The following is a 20,702-nucleotide window of genomic DNA, read 5'->3' as shown; positions in this document are numbered from 1 at the left end:
AATGTGTCATTTAAAGAAATGGATAGTTCAATATTAAACAAAAAAGATATGGACAAATGGAGGAAAGAGCAATAAAAGTAATAGAGGAAAGTTAAATGAACTAATAAGCTAATAAAGCTAATAAAAAGGGATAACATTAAATAGCAACAACAAAAATAATAACAAAACAATAACAACAGCAAAAAAGAAGATAGTGTTACAAAAAAATTAAGAAGAGGGAAATCGAAGGGGGAAAAGAAAGTTTAAAATAATAAGAAATGGGGAATTTAGAGGAGTTCTAGGTTTAGGGTTTTATTTTCATATTGATATTTTAAATATATATATATATATAGAGAGAGAGAGAGAGAGAAAAGCAGATTGATATATACAAAATATGGCATTGTAATAATAATAATAATAATAATAATAGGTTCTGTACAACAAACACACAAAAATATTGTTTTGGGAAGACAGCTTTAATTTAATTTAAAAAAAGAAAGCAATACAAAAATAAAGCTAATTGAATGTAAAAATGTGTAATTTGTGGAATGAATGTGGATGGATGAATGTAATAAAAATTAATTTTTTTAAAAAAATGAACAATTGAGAAGGAGGCAAGAATCTTATGTTTTGGGTTCAGATTTGCAAAAAGGAGGACAGCCATTTTCTGAGGCTGAGAGAGTGTGACGTGCCTAAAGTCACACACTACATTTATATGGCTGAAGTCGGATTTGAACCCTGTATCCGTCGGGATTAATTAACAGTCCAATGCTCAAATCGTTACGCCACATTGGCTGAGCAGTTTTTTAAATACTGTACTCCCTCCCTTTTGTTTACAGAAATTCAAAATGAATTATTTTGGACCATAACGGCTTCCGTAGGAGCCTCTTTCAGCGGTTCATTCATGGTTACTATAGTTACACTTCCGGCAACACTGAAGCTCTCTGCGGCGGAGACTCGGACGCTGCACCAGGTTAGGGTTTAGCAGGGACGGGGGCGGACCCAAAGCGTTTTCTTCGCAGGGATATAAATCTGACCTCCGTAGATTGGGTTGAGGCGGCAGAATCTCTTTTGTTTAATGGCGAAAACGGAGGGGCGGGGCGCAGAACTACAACTCCCAGCGCGCTGCAGGGCGGCGCTTGAAGTGTCCTCGGGTTTTCATTGCCGCGATGCATCCCGGGAATTGTAGTCCCTTGTGTCGTTGAACTTTAGGGAGAGTTAAGGGCAGGGTAAAGGAAGCAAGGGGAGACTCACTGTGGCGTAGTGGTTTGAAGGTTGGACTCTGGCTCTGGAGATCTAGGGTTCGAGTCCCGGTTCCGCCATGGAAACCCATTGGCTGACCTTGGGTAGTCACACTCTCTCAGCCTCAGAGGATGGGATTGTATTGGATTGGATAGCCTTTCTTTGCATTTGCAGAATTGCCAAGAAAACCCTATAATAGAGCAAGCAAGATTGGTTCAACTCAAATTCTCACTTCCCTTTAGTTTATTTCTTTATATTTTTAAATTTATTTTATATATATATATATATATATATATATATATATATATATATATAATTTTAATTTAATTTTAAACAACGGCAAGCCTTCTTATTTTCCCAAGTGACACGGACCAACGTACCATACTGTAATATGTATATCAGTGAGAATCAATGTTATCTAATAATAATAATAATGGTTTCTGTGCCAAGCGTTGTTTTCTTGGTAGCTAGCGTTCAGGAAAACCATTTATAAGATAACATCTTATTCTGATCGACACAACCCTGGGAAGAGATGCGTAACAGTCGCGGATTTTTTTATTCGTGGTTTCCAGCAGCCATGCCTTGAAAATATTTTTTAAGATACGCAAACCTTGATTTTGCCATTTTTATATAAGTGACGCTGTTTTACTATTCAAAGAAATAGCCTAGGGAATCGTGGGATTTGTAGTTTTACGGTTGGAGTGGTTGGGGTTTCACAAAACCATAAATCCCAGGACTGTGTAGGAAGGAGATTTGGCAGTTAAAATGGGATCAAACTGCATTGTTTGTACAGTGCAGATGCTCCCCAAAAGTCACCCCATCATCAACCATCCTGCTTCCTTGATTGAGGTTTTTGTGTCCCCCCCTTTTTTTTTTTACTGCCTTCTAACTTTTCTTATATTACTCTGCCTGTGGTTATTAGTACTCCCTCAATAAACAACATGTAACTCTCATTAATGATAAGCAGGCCTGCACTAAGGACCCCTTTATGGCTGGTTGTGAGCTGACTTTTACCTGTAATTTGTCTCTCTGTTTCTTGAAATCTTCCCCCAAATTCCAAACTACAGTCGGCCCTTCTTATACACTGATATTTTTATACACGGATTCAAGCATCCACGGTTTGAAAATGTTCAAAAAAAGTATAAGTTTCAAATATCAAACCTTGATTTTCCATTTTTTTTTAATAAGGGACACCATTTTGCTATGTCATTATATTTAATGAGACTTGAGCATCCACACATTTTGTTATCCACAGGGGATCTTGGAACCAAACCCCAGGGTATAACAAGGGTCCACTGTACATCATTTCTCCTTTTCTGTTGGTGCAACATGTCTTTCAACATGTTATTTATAACACTGTAGATCAACAGACGAAACATAACTACGGCAGGCGGACATTGGTGGACTAGTAGCTCTTTATACTCTTTGGAGACAATGCAGTGAACTAGTAAGCTGTGATATCATTCAAGGCATTGCTAGCATTTGGCCAGGTAGGTAGTGGTTCACTCAAATATTAGTGCCCTGCCAACTCCTTCGCTGACTGTATTGTCACTTGTTTATTTTCTCCATCATTTAAGAAATGGCATGACTTTAAATTTTAGTGCAGTCTTAATAACATAATGCTTACAGTATGCTCAGAGTCCAGTAATGCATGCCTCCTTTGCCTTTCCCATGTTTCAATGAAGGTGATGGAAGATGATTATGATGATGCAAAAATTGAAGAAGAAATAGAACTTGAGTTAAGCAAAATCGGCTTCTCTTCTTCAGACACAGATGATCCTGACACTGATGTGTCACTGGACAAAGATTCAAGTGATAGTGAGGCGGTAAGTATTTCACAGGACTAGGAGGGAAAGATTGTCTTTTTGTTTGACAAAGGTATGTTCAGTGTTATATACACTGATATCTTCATCAGGCTGACTGATGCAAATGGGTATGCATATAGCATAGAAAATTTACAGTGAAAGTCACAGGTGATACTTGACGAATGACCTCTTTCCTATTATCCCAGGCCCATGGGGAACTTCTGTAAAATGTAAGTAATTCATATAAATTTAGTTGTATGAAAATATAGCTCTAGTTCTTTTGTACAGATCCCCTTATAAATTTATCTTAATCATTTCACAAATGTAGTAATATTAAAGAAGTAATTTAATATAATTGATTTTCTTACTTCCCAAGGAAATGATTGTGAAGACATGGAACTGCAAGCATGTAACATAGCAAGCTATAATGAATACTGGTGGAAAGGGGCTTTCTTAAGTATTGTATGGTAAAAAGCAACATGATTTAACAAGAAGCAAAATGGTTGTTTTTGTTTTGCCTATGTAGTGATCTATACTATTGGTTGATGAAGAGCCTTTTGTTGCTGACAGATTTCATGTATCTGTTACAAGTAAACAACCAGAATTTCAGCAGGTGGTGTCCTTCCCATAAACATAGCTGGAAACAGGGTTGGCCTTACCATTAGACAAGTTCAATTGCCACACCGCAGAATTAAAGCAGTTTGACAGAGCGTTAACTACTGTCATGGCTCCATCGGATGGAATCCTGGGATTAGTACTTTGTTGAGACACCAGACAGGGAAGGTTAAATGTCTCACAAAACTACAAACCCTACAATGGCATAGCTCTGAGCCATCGCAGTTAAAGCAGTGCCAAACTGCATTAATTCTGTAGGGTAAATGCAACCAGAATGAAGGAACCATCTCAGACACTTGGTGTTGAAAGACAGAAAGAGGCAGTATAGTGTTGTTAGATCCAGTTTTGTTTGTCATGGGACCTGCTACCCTCAGACAGAGGGACAGTCTAGTACTGGTGTCAGTACTGAAAAAAGATTCAAGCCCTGGACTTGTTTAATTCTTTATATGGGATGGGGAAATGGTACAATCTTCTCCTTTACCTCAGGCAGGAAAACTGATCTTGTTGGAAAAAAAAACCCTTTAGTTGCTCAATTTCTCTTGGTCATAAGAGCACAGTGTCACTTTAATAAACTAGTTTGCAACCTAGGTGATATGTTACACTATTTCTCTTGCAAGAAAAAGAAAAAGTGGAGCTTTAAAGAAATACCATGGAAACATTAACTCCATTCTCTCCTTTCTGGATGTTAATAAATAAATAAATAAATAAATATTTTGATAATGCCTTCTTTTTTAGTAGTTTGTTTATTCTCAATCTTCTCCTCTCCAGCTATGGAATTCTTTTTTTAATCTCTTTTGTAATGATCCACAATATGGAATGTACCTTTTGCACAGCTGTTGCACAGTCGCTGGGCCCTTGCTACTAACTTTGGCTGCCAATCAGCTTCTGGGCGCAATACAAAGTGTTGGTCATTACCTTTAAACCCCTAAATGGCTCAGGCCCAAGTTACTTGAGGGAACACGTCTCCCTACACAATCCACCTCACGCTCTCAGAACAACTGGGAAGAATTTATTAGAACATACTAAGACCAGGTTAATAACAACTTCCCACAGAGCGTACACAGCCATAGCCCCTAAGTTATGGAACAAATTGCTGGAAGAGATCCGTCTCATCACCACCTTAGATGCCTTTAAGAAAGCATTGAAGACGAATCTCTTCTGGCAGGCCTACCCACCTGATCTTTTATAAAGAACAAATAAAAACTCCCACTTCTGGTTGTAACTGTGTATTTTAGATGATGATTTTATTGCCTGAATTGTATTTTTAAATGGTGTTACTGTTTTATTGTAAACATTTTAGATGTATTACTGTATTATGGTTGCAGTCCCACCTCAGTCCATTGGGAGAGGCGGGAAATACAAATGAAGTTGTTGGTTTTTTAAACACAAATTTGAATTTAAAGTTACAGTAGGTGTGTCCCATCAGTTCAGGCCAAAATAAAGCTGCTTCAAGTCACTTTGGAGGTATGCTGTTTAAATGACACACACATCTTAAGAGGCCAGAAGCTGTGCCAAAGCTGCGCTCCAGTTCTTAGGACTGGAGTGTGGCTTTGGTGCAGCTTCTGGCCTCTTAGGATGCATTCATCATTTAAACAGCATACCTCCAAAGCGATCCAAAGTGCCGTATTTTCCAGTATATAAGGCGATGGGGCGTATAAGACGACCCCCCAACTTTTCAAATAAAAATATAGACTGCTATATACTCACCGTACAAGACTACCCCTGGAAGGTGGGAGGAAGCCGGTGGCAATCACGCCAGGCCACGGAGCAGGCCAGGTGCACGTGCCGGATTGCGCTGCTCTCTTCCGGCCTCTGTGGAGGCCTGGGCTTCCTCGAAGGCCTGGGAATGAAGGAGCAGGCTGAGCGCGCACCAGCTCCAGCGGGCCTCCAAAGGGCTGGAAGGCAGGCGCAGGGTGGGCACGTGCCGGGCTGCGGGGCTACCTTCCGGCCTCCTCGAAGGCCTTGAAAGAAGGAGCAGGCCAGGCATGCACCAGCTCCAGCAGGCCTCCGAAGGGCTGGAGGGCAGGAGGAGGCCAGGTGCGCATGCCGGGCCACAGGGCTCTCTTCTGGCCTGAGGAAGTTGGGCTTACGTGGCGTATAAGACAACCCCCAACTTTTGACAAGATTTAAAAGGGTTCAAAAGTTGTCTTATACTCCAGAAAATATGGTAGTTTTATTTTGGCCTGTCTGTATGGGCTCTGTGTCTGTAACTTAGCTGATGATAAATCTAATTTTAAATAATTAATGCAGAAATGTGAGAATGTAGAATTTTATTTTAAATATATATTCAGATTTCAGATGAATTGCCAGAATCAGTTGTCCATTATCTAAATTTTGTGCGAAGCAGAAGTCAAAATGCAGAAAGCCTCATGTTGCAAGATTTGGAAAATGAAGAAATGTTAAGTAAGTAGTCATTTAGTAAAGTATCTTTGATGTTTGGTTGTCAGTATATAACCTCTCTACAGGTAAGACTCACCTGTGTTAGCATTCTTACTTAATTAAAGCTAAATGCATTTATGTAAATGTTATATCATTTTTATGTTGTAATTGCTTGTGGTTAGAATGGAAATTTTACTCACCTTGGGCTGAAACACAGCCATGAAGGGGTGGTTTGAATCTGTCCTTTCCCACAATGCTGCAGGACTGCGGCAAGCACACACCGTGGTCCAAAGACCACCCTCCTCTGCCAGCCAAAATAGGATCAGAAAAGACCAATCCTTTTTGGGCCAGGTTTGGGCTGTCTGGAAGCAGCTTCCGCACAACTTCTGTGTGGCTAATGGCCATGCCCCCAAGCCTCATGGAAACAGGCTTTTTCAGCCCGTCTGTTCGGGGTCCCTTGTTGGTGGGCCACATGGGTCTTCAGAAGTATTTTTGTGACATTGCCTGTCAGTTTTTACACAAAAAATGGGATAATAATGGCAGAAAGCAAATTCTCCTTGGAAGCAAGGTGTACTCCTCTGCACATTGTTTCAAGAATGTACTTTCAGGGTTGTTTTTTAAACTGACTTTCCTGTTTACAGGTTTTCCAGAAGAGGCTTCAATGGCCTGGAGGTGCCCACTCCTACATTAGAAGATTCTAGAATTCTCTCTCTCTTTTTCTCGCTGTAGCTGTATTGCACTCTCTCTCTTTCTCTCTCTCTCTCTCACACACACACACACACACTATATATATATATATATATATATATATATATATATATATATATATATATGAGAGAGAGACATGATTTTGTAGTATTGGAGAGATGTTGATTAATGTCCTGTAAAGTGAGGAAGGTTCATGCAAACATTAAGAGGATAAAGGTTGAGGGAGAAATCATGAGGACAGGTATTACAGTGGACGCTTGTTAAATGCTGGTGTTTGGTTCCAAGATCCCCCATGGATAACAAAATCCATGGATGCTCAAGTCCCATTAAATATAACAACATAGCAAAATGGTGTCCCTTATAAAAAATGGAAAATCAAGGTTTCATATTTGAAATTTATACTTTTTTGACCATTTTCAAACCTTAGATGCTTGAATCCGTGTATAAAAAATCACAATCTGTTCTGAATTAGCAGGCTGACCTGGCATGTCCTACATAAAGGTTGGGAGAGACAAAATCCTTGATAATGTGAGATCAATTCTCTGTGGGTTTTATCCTTATTGGCTGATTAAAGAAGCTATGTTAGACTTCGTTGCATGAGCGGAAAGCATGTCCAACAGCTCTTTATAAGAGACTGTAATTCCATCAATGTTAAAATGGCTAAAGTAAGACCAGTAGTCAAAAGCTGTCTCTGCTATTTGGTTTTTTTGTTTGCCATCTGGGTGATGTCCATGTGTGTAGCCTTCTTTTTGGTTGTATGAAGAAGATGTTTGCAATGAATAGGTTATTGTCCTCACAAAAATCTATCAGACGTTCATCTGCCTCATTCTTTTTGCCTAGTCCGAAACTGCCTGCTGTTTTTGATCCTTCATTTCTTCCTACTTTGGCATTCAAATCTCCTGTTATCAGCTTGATGTCTTGTGTTGGTGTGTTGTAAGTTTCTTACTGTAGTCCTTCATAGAATCTTTTGATTTCTTCATCTTTTGTCTCTGTGGTTGGTGCATATACTTGTATTATGGTGATATTTATAGATTTTCCATTAAGCCTTATTAAAATTATTCGGTTTGATTTTGCATTATAACCATGGAGTGCTTTTGCCACATCTCTCCTAAGTATGAAGGCCACACCATTTCCTTGTGTCATTTCATTTCCCGAGTAGAACCCATTCCTGTCCATTTTTCATATGTTCTTTTTCTTTATTTACTATGTCTATTTTTTTCTGGCTCATGTCTTACATTCCATGTTCCTATAGTGTGTGTGTTGGTGCTTTGGATAGCATTTGCATTTTTAAACAGTGCCTTTGGGGAATTTAGGATACTATGACTAAATTATTGCTGTCAAGGAAAAGTTTGTAGCTGACCTTTATTCCAGTTTGGTTGGATCTCATCCTTTAACTGGACATTTAACATTCATTTGAGAGAAGGAAGCAAGCCTCTAACTGGAGGTCACATTTGGGCTCTATGTACAATATTAGTCTTTCAGAATTACAGTCACTGATATGATGTAGATTTATAAGGCCTTACTTATAAATCACTGGTGAATATATTACTGAAATAGTGCTTTGAAGCATAGTGCAATAACTTTTTCTGGAGTATGATTTTTTCCCTCTTTTTTCAGGTGATATCTACAGAGTTATTCCTAAAAATGCTTCAGAATGCTTGGCTGAGTTGGCTTCTGAATATAATGAAGATCCAGAAGAATTCAAGAAAAGAGTAAATTTTAGAAGCTCCATATGTTTGTTTTGATAGATACTTGTCGAATGGCAATCATAATCAATTTTTATAGTGCTTAGCTGGAGGTATTGAGAGAAGTTCAATAAAACCAATCATTTTGTAGAGGCAATTCATTTAGCGTGTTGGTAGAATTGCTGTTCAGTTCAGTTGCATTTCAGAAAGTTAAAAAAATTGTGGCTGTTTCTTGCAACAGAGCATAAAGCAAGCATCTAAATCTTTGAATTACTGAAGTGGTGCTTTAAATTCCCATAATCCTTAAATTATAATGTTTTTAAACTTGTATTGATGTGTTTTCTTGAGAAATCAAAATATTTTATCAGAATTCTATCCAAATTTGTACATGTTCATTGAGAAATGAAACTACAGCCACCCCTCCACTTGAAAATCCGTGAAGGGGTGACTGCCATTAACCTTAATGGGGCACGTGCCCGCGGCACGTGTCCCGCATACATGTGCCCCATTCAAACCTATGGGACTTGAATATGCATGAGATTTGAAACTCATGGGGGGTGGGTCCGGAACGGATCCCTCACGGGTTCCAAGGGGCGACTGTATAATTATATTCAGCTAGTTAAAAGAGTTTGTGCTTTATATCTATACATCACTTCTTTGTTCTTGTCTCCCCTTCACTATTTCATTGGTACATGTTTGGAAACAAATGTGTTTCTTAGGAGACTGTTTTCAGTGATATTCCTTTTTAGAAACAGAGCAGTTTCATATATGTAGAGTCAGCCCCCTGTATCCACGGGTTCTGCATCTGTGGATTCAACCGTCCATGGCTTGAAAATTTTCCAGAATAAATAAATAAAACCGAAAAGCAAACCGTGATTTTCCCATTTTATGTAAGGGACACTATTATACTACTCCATTGCATATAATGGGATTTGAACATCCACATATTTTGGTATCTGGAGGGGAGGGTCCTGGAACCAAACCCTATTATAGATACCAAAGCCCACTGTCCTTAAATGGCATTATGACACAAACAAAATTAAGTATTAATTAAGTAGAAAAAAAGTATAAGGATCTTGTTATTTATTTTTTGGAATGGTATATAAGAATTGTTTAATAAAAAACACGAGACATTCAGAATACATATACAGTTGGGCCTTCGTATCCATGGGGGATCTGCAGATATGAAAAAAGTGGGACCTCAAGTCCCATTGTTTCTAATGGCAACATGACATGTGCACAGCTACATTATGCATCAACATTGGCGACAATGGGGATTACTATCCATGGATGTTCAAATTCGCAGATGGCAAGCCCACAAATGGTGGTCCCACTATACATTTAATGACATAACGAATAGTTTATAAAACTTGGTGGTTGCCCTAACTGTCTTTTAATATTATAGTTGTAATCTCTCTATCTTAAAACACAAGTTGTCATAAAAATACAAACATTTGTTGGCTTTGGCCCCTATCCAGTTAGTGGCAATTTGTATGTGGGATCATGAGGCTGTGGATGAGGAATCATAAATGCTGTCTTGCATGCATATTTTCTTTCCTCAGGCCAGCTGCTGTGATTGCAGACAAAGATCTGTTTAAAAATTAGTGGTATCACTGCTGCTGATGAGAAGTTAGGAATGGGAGGAGAGAAAACAAACTGAGCTTTCCTCTTTGAATAGTAAAACTGCTACTTTTCAAAAATGATTCCATGCACAGAAAGTTGGATTGTGCCTAATACAGCTGTCTCAAGGTTTTGTTTCCATAGGAAGTAACATCTGTTCATTAACTGTATGTTTGGTATCATAAATCCTACTCATGAGCCATGGCTCGCATAGAACAAAACTGCTTCTATGCACAAGTTGTTGTAATCCAACCATAATACTTCCAAGCTCAGATACATTATCATGAAAATATTTGTTCAGATTTTATCTCAAATAGATGATGAAGAGCAACAAATGAATGAGACTCTTGCCAATGCCATTGAGCCCAATAACACTGGAGATGTTCCTTCCAATGAAATTGCTGATGGATGCTCTTTGACAGGTAAACAAACATGCAGCCTTTGTTCCACTCAGAAGTGAGCACTGTAGTCCTAATTAGTGTTAAATCAAAATGAGTACTTTTGCAAATACTGGAAAATGTGGGTGTCTATATAAGAATTGTTTAATAGAAAACATGAAACATTCAGAATACATATACAGTTGGACCTTTGTATCCATGGAGGTGCTGGAGAAGAGTGGTAAGGATACTGTGGACAGCCAAAAAGACAAACAGGTGAGTGCTTTAACAGGTCAATCCTGAAATTTCCCTGAAAGCCAGGATGATCAAACTGAGACTGCCATACTTTGGCCTCATCATGAGAAGACATGACTCATTAGAAAAGACAATAATGCTAGGAAAAGTAGAAGATAGTAGAAAGAAAGGAGGACCACATGCCAGATGAAACCAGAGAGGTCACAGGCTTGACTTTGCAGGACATAAACTGAGCAGTAGAGGACAGAGGGGCTTGGAGATGTCTCATCTCCATGAGATGAGGTCAATTCAAAGGCAGTTAATAACAAACAAACAACAACAAATAGATACAGACTTTGGGAGCTAAGACTAGAGAGAATGGGAGCACATATTATTCGCCATTTGCAGAAAGAGCTGTGGAGTACAGTGTAATCTATGCATATTGTAACAGAAACAAAATGAAACAGACATAATCCTATAAGGATCTCTAGCATGGTGTGCTTTGATATTTCTTGACTGATGCCTACAAAAGCACAGCAGATTGATTAAAAATTCCTATGTATTTATCCCAAGAAGGATATTATTACAGCATGCCCACTCCATACGCGGGCGCACCACATGCAGCTTCTGGTTTACGCTGCTATTCATTGAATGGCGTGTGCGCACCGCACTGCCGCGAGCATGAGACCCCATTACACACATCCTGTTTGACTGTTGCTTTTATGATAACGAGAGAGCCCACCTTTTACAACCATTTTTTGTTAGATTGACCTATTGAGATCCTACTGTCAAATTGTCCTATTTCCTTATATCTAGTGTGCTGTGTAGCAAAATTTATTGTAAAAGCTGCTCAAATGAGAGATCAATCTATCATGCAAAACAGGGTTTCATGTCACGGTGATGAGTTCATTTAAACATTTCCAATGATCCCTTCCCTCCTCTCCACTCTGTTTTAGATTGTTGTAGACTGTAGTTTGTTTTACATAATTTGTTTTTATTTTACGTTTACTTGTATTTGTTTTAACTTTTTAGTTAATTTTATAGGAGTTTTTAGGCTTGATCAATTTTTTATCCTTGTATCTATTTGGACATTCTAACATTTAGATTTTGTATTATGTATTTTGTACTTTGTCTTCTATTGATATGGTCAGCTGACTAATCAATAAAAATTGTTGTTGTTATTGAATGGGGCTTGAGTTTACGCGGTATTTGCCTTATGCGGGGGGGGGGGTCCAGAACGGATCCCCACGTAAGGCAAGGCTCCACTGTATTATGGTGAAATCTTCACAGCAACAATTTACACCCAACCACTATGTGTCTGACATGTGAGGCTTGAGTCCATGTCACTGTTTTTCAGTCTAGAACTTCAATTATGTCTATTTGTATATGTACCCGTATATACTCGAATATAAGTTGACCTCATGTATAAGTTGAGGGCAGGTTCTGGGACCCAAATTATGGATTTTGATATGACACATGGATAAGTTGAGGGTAAAACTCAGGGGCATCTAACAAAGGATGAAGCAAAGGAAAACAATGCAAAGAACTTACAAAATGCAAGCAGGCATAATTGTTTGTGCTCATGCTAAAGGCTGGATGGATGAGAAAATAGTGGGGATTCAATGATTCCAGGGCAGACCATACTCTTGCCTTTCGCCAGGGGATGGTTCCTTTTTAAAATGAGACTTAAAGTACAGTACCTACATTGACCCATGGATAAGTTGACTCAGGTTTTTTGAGTCAATTTTTTGACCTAAATTTCTAGACCTATACATGAGTATATACAATACATCAATAGACATTTAGAAAACAAAAAATATGAAAACAACCAATATACATAATGTTAAGGTAGACAATGAAGAGATTGAAATAGTTCAAAATTTTGCATACTTGGCCCTATCATTTTGCTTTCTTGGGCCCTGAGAGGAGGTTGCAGTTAAGAAATCAGAAGAAGATTTGGAGTTGGAGGGCAGTTATGAAGGAACTAGACAAGATCCTAAAGTGTAAAGTACTAATGTTAGAATTGTCCATTTCTATGTATGGTTGTGAAAGCTGGACAGTGAGGAAAGCTGATAGGAAAAAAATCAACTCATTTGAGATGTGGTGCTGGAGAAGAGGTCTGAGAATGCTGTGGATTGCTGAAAAGTCAAGTAGATGAGTCCTAGAACAGATCAGGCCCAAAGAGCCGATTAGGCTTAAACTCTTCCAGAAACAAAGATGACAGATTGTTGTATTTTGGCCATATTATGAGAAGAAAGGACTCACTAGAAGAGACTATAATGCTTGGCAAAATGGAGTGCAGTAGGAAAAGAGGAAGACTGTATTCCAAATGGATAGATTCAATCAGAGAAGCCATGGCCATGAATCTGCAAGAGCTGAGTAGGGTGGTTGAGGAGAGAGTAACTTGGAAGTCTTTAATTCATAGGGTTGCCATATGTGAAAGTTGACGTGAATGCAGTTGACAATAGACAACACACACACACACATTTGTGGTATGCTACACTGTGTTTTAAATGAACTATACTCTTGCTGGTTTTGGAGGTGAAACAACCTGTTTTAGTGCAGTCTTTTTCCCTGCTGCTGACTTTATATGTGTTCATTCTTCTAGATGATAGTGACACTATCATGAGCTTTACTTTCCAAGAAGTTGAAGAAAAATGCAAGCAAGAATTTGAGATTTGGGTTGAACAGCAAAAGGAACTTGAAAGTGAAAAAATAAAGCAGCTGAAAGCTAAGAGAATTGTAGAAGAAACAGAAAATGAGGAAGAGGAGAAAAGAAGACAACTGCGCCAGGAAGAGCTAGAGGATGAACGAATAAAGTTAGAAATGTATCATGCGGTAATATTTTAGTGTTAATAAGGATAATTTTTTAATCTTTGTGTGACAAATTATGTCCATTATGGCACAATAAGTAATTAATGCGACTAAATATTGTGATATACATTCCTCCTATGGAGGATACTCTATTCAGTTCGTCTTCTTATCCAGTTTTCTGTCTCTACATTCAGTGAGCTGTTTTGAAAGGTTCTTCAATGAATTTTTTTTTATTAAAAATTGTTTTTGTTTTGGATTTCCCCTGCAGACTCTAATTTCTCTCTATACGACATAGTGGTATAACATCTGCCAGCTACCAAGTCAGGGAAAAGTATTCCCTAACTCCTGGTGATATAAAGCTAGAGTGTGGAGAAACCAGGCTACTGCTAAAGAGTATATCTTGTATTTAAATTTTGATACTGCAAAGCAGTTATTACCTTTTTAGAGTACAAAAGGCACCCTATTTATCTTTGGTACTACATAGAGACCCAGTAGTGTAGTGGTTTGAGTATTAGACTACAACTCAGGAGACTAGGGTTTAAATCCCCTCTTAGCCATGGAAACCTTGGGCAAATCACATTTTCTCAGCCTCAGAAGAAAACAAAAGCATACCTCCATGGAACAAATCTTGCCAAGAAAACCCTGCATAAGGTTTGCCTTAGTCAGTCACCATAAATCGGAAATGACTTGAAGGCATTTAAAAATAACAATTACATAAATAATTATATTTATTCACAAATATTTTTATACTGGTAATTTTTATTTTAATAACTGATATACTAACAACTAAAATACCAGAATGATTCTACTGAGGGACACTCAAAGCTTTGTAAACACTTCATTTTCTTTCAATTTTTAAAAACTTTGTTGCACTTACACATGTTCCTTCTCTCTGAGACATACTCATCCTCTGAACATGCTAAAATGATATGATCTTAAGGGCGAAGAGCTAGACATTCTATAAACTGCAATTGCTCCAGAGAGAGTATCAATATATTGTATGCCTTGAACTTGTTTGAACAAAATCTCAAGAGAATAGTGATTCTTATATCATAATCTGACCCCTAGAAAGGCATGTGCCCTAAGGTTAGTTTGCTTTCTGTTTGGGGCCCTAAAGCTCTGATCCCACACAGACTTGCTCTTCCTGTAAAACTTATTTAATTCATTTAGTGACTTGATTCTGTCCACATTGTTTTTCCTTCTGAGTTCAAGAATGGAATCCCTTCACTGAAATGAGTGATAACCCTCCTACTCAGTGATTTTGATTGTTTTTCAGTTTACACCAGGGAAGCAAATTTTATATTATAAAATGAAATGAAACGCTATTTGAATCTTCCAAAACAGCCTTGGGGAAAATGAAGATACATTTTGTTCTATGCACTGAACATAATCCAGCAAATTGATTTTTGGGAGAAAGGGAGATGGTATATTTTAAAAGATGAGCTTAACTCTCCCATTGAAATAACTGAGAATCAAGCTATTAGAATTAATTTTTTGTCCTGATATTATTAAAGAACATTAAAGTGACAACAGTGAAGGTCTGTGTTTTGTACAGCAACAAAAGACTATGATGGAAGCAGAACTGCTGAAAGAGGAGGAAGCTTGGAAAGAACAGCTAAGACAGCACACGGTAATATATATATATACACAAATGCTAACAGATATGTAGGTTTTAATGTGATGTTTTTTAACACATTGTCTTTCATGTGTAGAAAAGTTATGCTGCATTCTTCATGATAATTCCATTCACGTGTTATAGTCACGTGGATATTGGGTTTGGGCCCTGAGCTTATGAAGCCCCTTTCTCCCATCACAGCCTCCAGCTCTCTCCTTTACTTTCTGTTTTCCAGATGTGGTAGTTTTCAATTAGATCAGAACAAATGAATCTGAGATTTGCACGAACCATGAGTTGCTAACTGATCAGAATTTGAAACCTTTTCCAGGCCAAGGCTTTCAGTTTTGGCTTGCTGGCAAATAATAGTTTGGCTGAACCAGTTCACCTAGTATGGAAATGATGAGAAGCTATACTGCAATAAAGTCCACAGACTACATTAGACAATTTGAGGGGAAGAGGGAACATCTATGTAAAATTAATATGACTTCCTGTTGTTGTTGTTGTTGTTGTTGTTGTTGTTGTTAGCTGCCCTTGAGTCATTTTCAACTCATGTCGGACCTCCAGATGAGACATCTCCAAGACTTCCTATCCTTTATCCTGCTCAGGTCCTGGCTTGTTGTCTTCTTCTCTTTCTGCTGCCTTCCACTTGTCATATAGCATCATTGCCTTTCCTACTAAATCTTTCTTTTTCATGGTGTGTCTAAAGTATGACAACCTCAGTTTAGTTATCCTGGCTTCCAGAAAGACTTTGGGCTTTACCTGTTCTTGGACCCATTTGTTTATCTTTTTGTCTATCCATGGCTGTCCTCAGCACTCTTCTTTAGCACCACATCCCAAATGATTTCATTTTCTTTCTGTTTGCTTTCTTTACTGTCCAGCTCTCACATCCATATATGGTGATGGGGAATACAATGGCTTCGATGCTCTTAAACTTAGTATTCAGTGTTATGTCTTCGCACTTTAAGATCTTGTCTAGTTCTTTCATAGCTGCCCTTTCCAGTCCTGATCTTCTGATTTCTTGATTCTGATCAGTTTTTGATCCCGGGTATGGGAATTCTTTGACCATTTCTATTTTATCATTATCTAGCAATAATTCATCTAGTTTTTCCATGGTCACTATTACTTTTTTCTTATTATTATTATTATTATTATTATTAACCTTTATTTATGAAGCGCTGTAAATTTACACAGCGCTGTACATGCAATCTTTTTAGTTAGACGGTTCCCTGCCCTCAGGCTTACAATCTAAAAAGACATGACACAGAAGGAGAAGGGAGTGGTGACGGGAAAGGGTAAGAGGTCCAGCAGTTCCTCTCAACCTTCGAGGCCTGGACCAAGGCAGATGGACTGAAGGGAGGGCTTGGCTTCAAAATGGAAGGTTAATCATTATCCAGGGAAAATACATACTCACAAGTAGGATAATACATATACAGTACATAGCAATACAGGAAATGGATCGATAAACAGGCAACAAAAGAGCATCAGATAGTAAGCGACAATTATGCGATGCCTGGGAAGGCTTCTCGGAACAGGACGGTTTTCAACTCCGTTTTGAAGCTGGTTAAAGAAGTGATGGCTCTTGCTTGTGGAGGAAGAAGGTTCCAGGAGTGAGGGGCAGCAAGTGAAAAGGGGCGAATCCGGGCTGGGGCAGAGGAAATCCTGGGCTGGGACAGGAACCCTTGACTACCAGAACGGAGGGCCCTGGTGGGAAGGTGAGGAGAAAGAAGGTCTGATAAGTAAGGAGGGGCCAGTCCATGGAGGGCTTTGAATGTCGACAGCAGGAGCTTATACTGAATGCGGAAAGGGAGAGGGAGCCAGTGAAGGGATGCCAACACAGGAGAGATGTGGTCAGAGCGGTGGGTGGAAGTGATAATGCGTGCAGCTGAATGCTGGACAGAGATTAAAGGACGGAGGTGAGAAAGAGGAAGCACAGCCAGGAGGACATTACAGTAATCAAGTCGTGAGATCACTAGGGCATGGACCAGGATCTTGGCAGTAGAGGCGGAGAGATATGGTCGGATTTTGGCAATATTGTACAAAAAGAATCTACAAGCCTTGGCTGTGGTCTAGATCTGAGGGATACACGACAGAGAAGAGTCAAAGATAAAGCCAAGACTGCGGGTTTGCTGGACTGGTTGAATGGAAATGTTGTCCACAGAGACAGAAAAGGAGTGTTGAAGGTTGGGCTTAGGAGGAAAGACAAGAAGCTCCGTCTTGGACATGTTGAGCTTCAAATGCCAATGGCGCATCCACTGTGAGAGAGCTGTGAGGCAAGATGAAACTTGCTGTTCAAGCCTTGGAGAAAGGTCAGGGGCAGAAAGATACAGCTGGGTGTCATTGGCATACAGATGGTAGGAAAAACCAAAAGAGCTGATGAGTTTTCCTAAGGACAGTGTGTAGAGAGAAAACAGAAGGGGACCCAGAACAGAGCCCTAGGGAACTCCAACAGATAAGGGAACAGGAGAAGAAGTCAGACCCCCTGCAACTACTGCAAAAGATCTGCCAGACAAGTAAGATCTAAACCAGTCGAGAACAGAGTCTGAGAACCCAAGGTCAGAGAGTATATCAACTAGAAGACAGTGATCAACGGTGTCAAAGGCTGCAGACAAATCGAGAAGAATGAGAACAGAGTAAAGGCCATTAGCTTTGGCCTGTAAAAGGCCATTCGAGATCTTAATGAGGGCTGTCTCTGTGGAATGCCTTGGGCGGAAACCAGACTGAAAGGGATCAAGGATGGAGTTGGTTTCAAGAAACTTAAGACAGCGCGAATAAACAACCCGTTCCAAAACCTTAGAAAGAAAGGGGAGAAGAGAAATCGGACGATAGCTAGACAAAGAGAAGGTTTTTTCAGAATTGGGGAAATGAGAGCATGTTTGAAGTCCGACGGGAAGGAGCCTGTAGAGAGAGAGAGAGATTGAAGATATGGAGAAGCGAGGGCAGAAAGGAGGGAGCTATAGAGATTAGAAGATGAGTAGGAATAGGATCAAGAGGACAGGTAACAGGTTTGGAAGAGTTCAGAAGTGTAGAGAGTTCATCCAAAGAGGCAGGAGGAAAGACAGAAAGTTTGTTAGGCGAAGGCGATAGAAGATTAAGAGCAGAAGAAGAATCAGGAGGGACTATCTCAGAGCGAATGGTGGTAATCTTAGAGATGAAATAGTTAGCAAAGTCATTAGGAGAGAAAGATGAAGAGACAGGAGGAGAGGGAGGTTTAAGCAAAGTGTTGAAGGTGGAGAACAAACGCTGCGGGCACCTCTCATTGGAAGAGATCAATGATTTGTAATAATTCTGTTTTGCCATAGAGAGGGCCCGTGAGAAGGAAGAAAGAACAAATTTGAAATGGATAAAATCAGCCCACTCTTTGGATTTTCTCCAAAGACGCTCAGCCGCTCTAGAGCAGGACCGGAGAAACTTAATGTTGGGGGTAAGCCAGGGCTGAGGTCTAGTCTTGGAGGAAGAAGTGCGTACAGAGACAGGGGCAAGAAGGTCAAGAGTCGAGGAAAGAGTGGAGTTAAATAAAGACATGGCTGAATCAGCAGAATCCCCGAGATTTAGGGAAGAGAGAGATGAATCCAGGGTTAGACCAAGATGGTTAGAGTCGACAGATTGAAGATCACGAAAAAGACGTTGAATAGTATGGCGAGGAGGAGGAGTATAAGTGAGAACAAAGGAGATTAAATGATGGTCAGATAGTGGAAAGTCAAGTGCCAGGTAGTCAGAAATGGCGCAGTTTGCAGCAAGAACCAGGTCAAGACAGTGACCATTAAGCCTGCCTTAGCACTTTCTTCTTTGACTTACTTTAGTAATTATTACAGGTCATTGTTCTTTTCATCTAATAGTAAAGTGTCGTCTGTGTTTTCTCCTCCGATCTTCACTTTTTCCTTTTTTTTAGTTTTATTTCTAGAAGGATATTAAAGCAGCAACCAGAAAAACAAACAAAAATGGTAGAATAACAATATAATTCAAAATATATTGAGCAATAAACAGAGGGGAAATCTAGTTATGTGTTTGTATTTCATAAAACCTTGACCAATTCACTTGGCTTTCTGATGTCAAAAAATTGGATGTTTACATATAAGTAGGTTTGCCAGGGAGTTGTTTCTCCTTGCCTTCACTACCTCTTTCTCTGCTTATCTTGGAATAGGTTAATGTGCAACTATTAATGTTAAATTATATGGTGTATCTTAAAGTTAAACATCTTATATTTCTTACAGTAGTTCATTTTTTATTTGAGTTTAGGAATTCATTAACAACTTACACATACAAATAGAAGAAGAAAAAAGGGTCTTCGAAGAACAGCAAGCAATAGAAAGACTAGTATTGGCAGAACAGCAAAATACAGCAGCTGTAAAAATCCAGTCTGCATTCAGAGCATTCATGGTATACAAAAAACATGCTCCTGTCTTGAAAGAATGGAGAGCAGAACTAAAAAGGAAAAGAGAATTACAAGAAGCAATGGAAAAGGAACTGAAACAAAAGCAGGAAAGATGGAAGAGGAGGGCTTTAGAGAAGAAAGAACAAGAGGAGAAGGAGAGAAAGACACGAGTAGAAAAAGAGAGCAAGGAAAATGCAGAAAAGATAAAGCGGCATGAGATATATGAAAGGAAGAAAGAGATTATAAGGCTTCAGAGAGAACAACTAATGTTGGAAAAACTGAAAAGAGAAGAAAAATGCAAACTAAAATTTGTGGTAGAAAAAGAAATGGAATCTGAAAATATAGATAAAGAAGCACAACTGTTCAAGAAGCAACACAAAGCAGAAAATGCACAAGAAGAAGAAACTATAACTGAAAAGGGGGAAAAGGAGGTTGATTGTATAGATAAAGATGTAGAAATAACAAAGAAAATACAAAAGGAGGGGGGAAATCCCAAAAAACAAATGGAAGTGGCTCCTCAAAATACAGATAATGCTTTAGGAAAAGCAAATATTGAAGAAGAAATTAAAAATGAAAAAGAACAAGAGGAAGGCAAAGATGAAAAAGAAGAATTAATGGTGGATAAAGAACAGAGTAAAGAGGAACAGGAAAGAAGTTCTGAGAAAGAGAAAGAAAATGCTGATAAAAGCAGTGAAGAGGGAAAACTGAAATCCAGAAAGAAAGATTTTGAGATAAATAATGAGAAATTATTAGAAAACAAAGTAAAAGACCACTGTTCAACAGTTTTCGAATTGCAGCAAAACAGTAAAACGAATGATCCCAGTTTTGAAACTATTGCAGTAATTAATCAGGGAAGCAGTATACATAACAGTTCTATGGATATGTATCTAGATTCTGGAGACACTGTACAGGTAGACAGATCTTATGCCTCTGAAAATATTAAAACAGAGCACATTGTAAAAGATGTTCATGTGGAAGTCACTGATCATTGGACTAAAGGTGAGAATTTGGACAGTTTTTTGGAGCAACCACTTACACTTTCTGATTTGATTGAAGAAAAGAGATTAGCATGGATGAAAACATGTAAATCATGGTCTAGAATTTATAGGGAACATCAGAACAAGAAGTTGGTTGAAAGAAGCAAACCACGGAAATGTTCAGCTGGCCTGATGCCTCCACTGAGTGCTGCACTGATAATCCAGGCTGGCCCTTGGGATGCTCTACAACAGGCAAGTAAAGAGTAAAATTTCAAAACTG

At 38.8% G+C, this 20,702-nt stretch overlaps 1 protein-coding gene across 5 annotated transcripts in view; it reads left to right on the top strand.

Moving 5' to 3' along the window:
- Positions 1 to 901: 901 nt before the first annotated feature.
- The window catches only part of LRRIQ1 (leucine rich repeats and IQ motif containing 1), a 131,070-nt gene continuing 111,269 nt past the window's right edge, over positions 902 to 20,702 (top strand). For 3 of the 5 annotated variants that reach the window (XR_006104252.1, XM_042470285.1, XM_042470289.1), the window contains exons 1-9: positions 902 to 952; positions 2,584 to 2,711; positions 2,907 to 3,047; positions 5,933 to 6,044; positions 8,346 to 8,440; positions 10,335 to 10,455; positions 13,253 to 13,482; positions 15,014 to 15,088; positions 19,310 to 20,674. Coding sequence is in view for 4 of the 5 variants with exons in the window: in XM_042470285.1 (XP_042326219.1) it covers positions 2,910 to 3,047; positions 5,933 to 6,044; positions 8,346 to 8,440; positions 10,335 to 10,455; positions 13,253 to 13,482; positions 15,014 to 15,088; positions 19,310 to 20,674 (2,136 nt within the window). In the remaining variant the exon portion in view is untranslated. Of the gene's footprint in view, positions 953 to 1,196; positions 1,326 to 2,583; positions 2,712 to 2,906; positions 3,048 to 5,932; positions 6,045 to 8,345; positions 8,441 to 10,334; positions 10,456 to 13,252; positions 13,483 to 15,013; positions 15,089 to 19,309; positions 20,675 to 20,702 lie in introns of those variants that run through there. The other 2 variants (XM_042470286.1, XM_042470288.1) reach the window with 2 other exon arrangements.

Source organism: Sceloporus undulatus, chromosome 5, assembly GCF_019175285.1.
Source record: "Sceloporus undulatus isolate JIND9_A2432 ecotype Alabama chromosome 5, SceUnd_v1.1, whole genome shotgun sequence".
NCBI lineage: Eukaryota > Metazoa > Chordata > Lepidosauria > Squamata > Phrynosomatidae > Sceloporus > Sceloporus undulatus.
The sequence above is the reverse complement of the archived record's forward strand: the minus strand, read 5'-3'. Positions and strand labels throughout refer to the sequence as shown.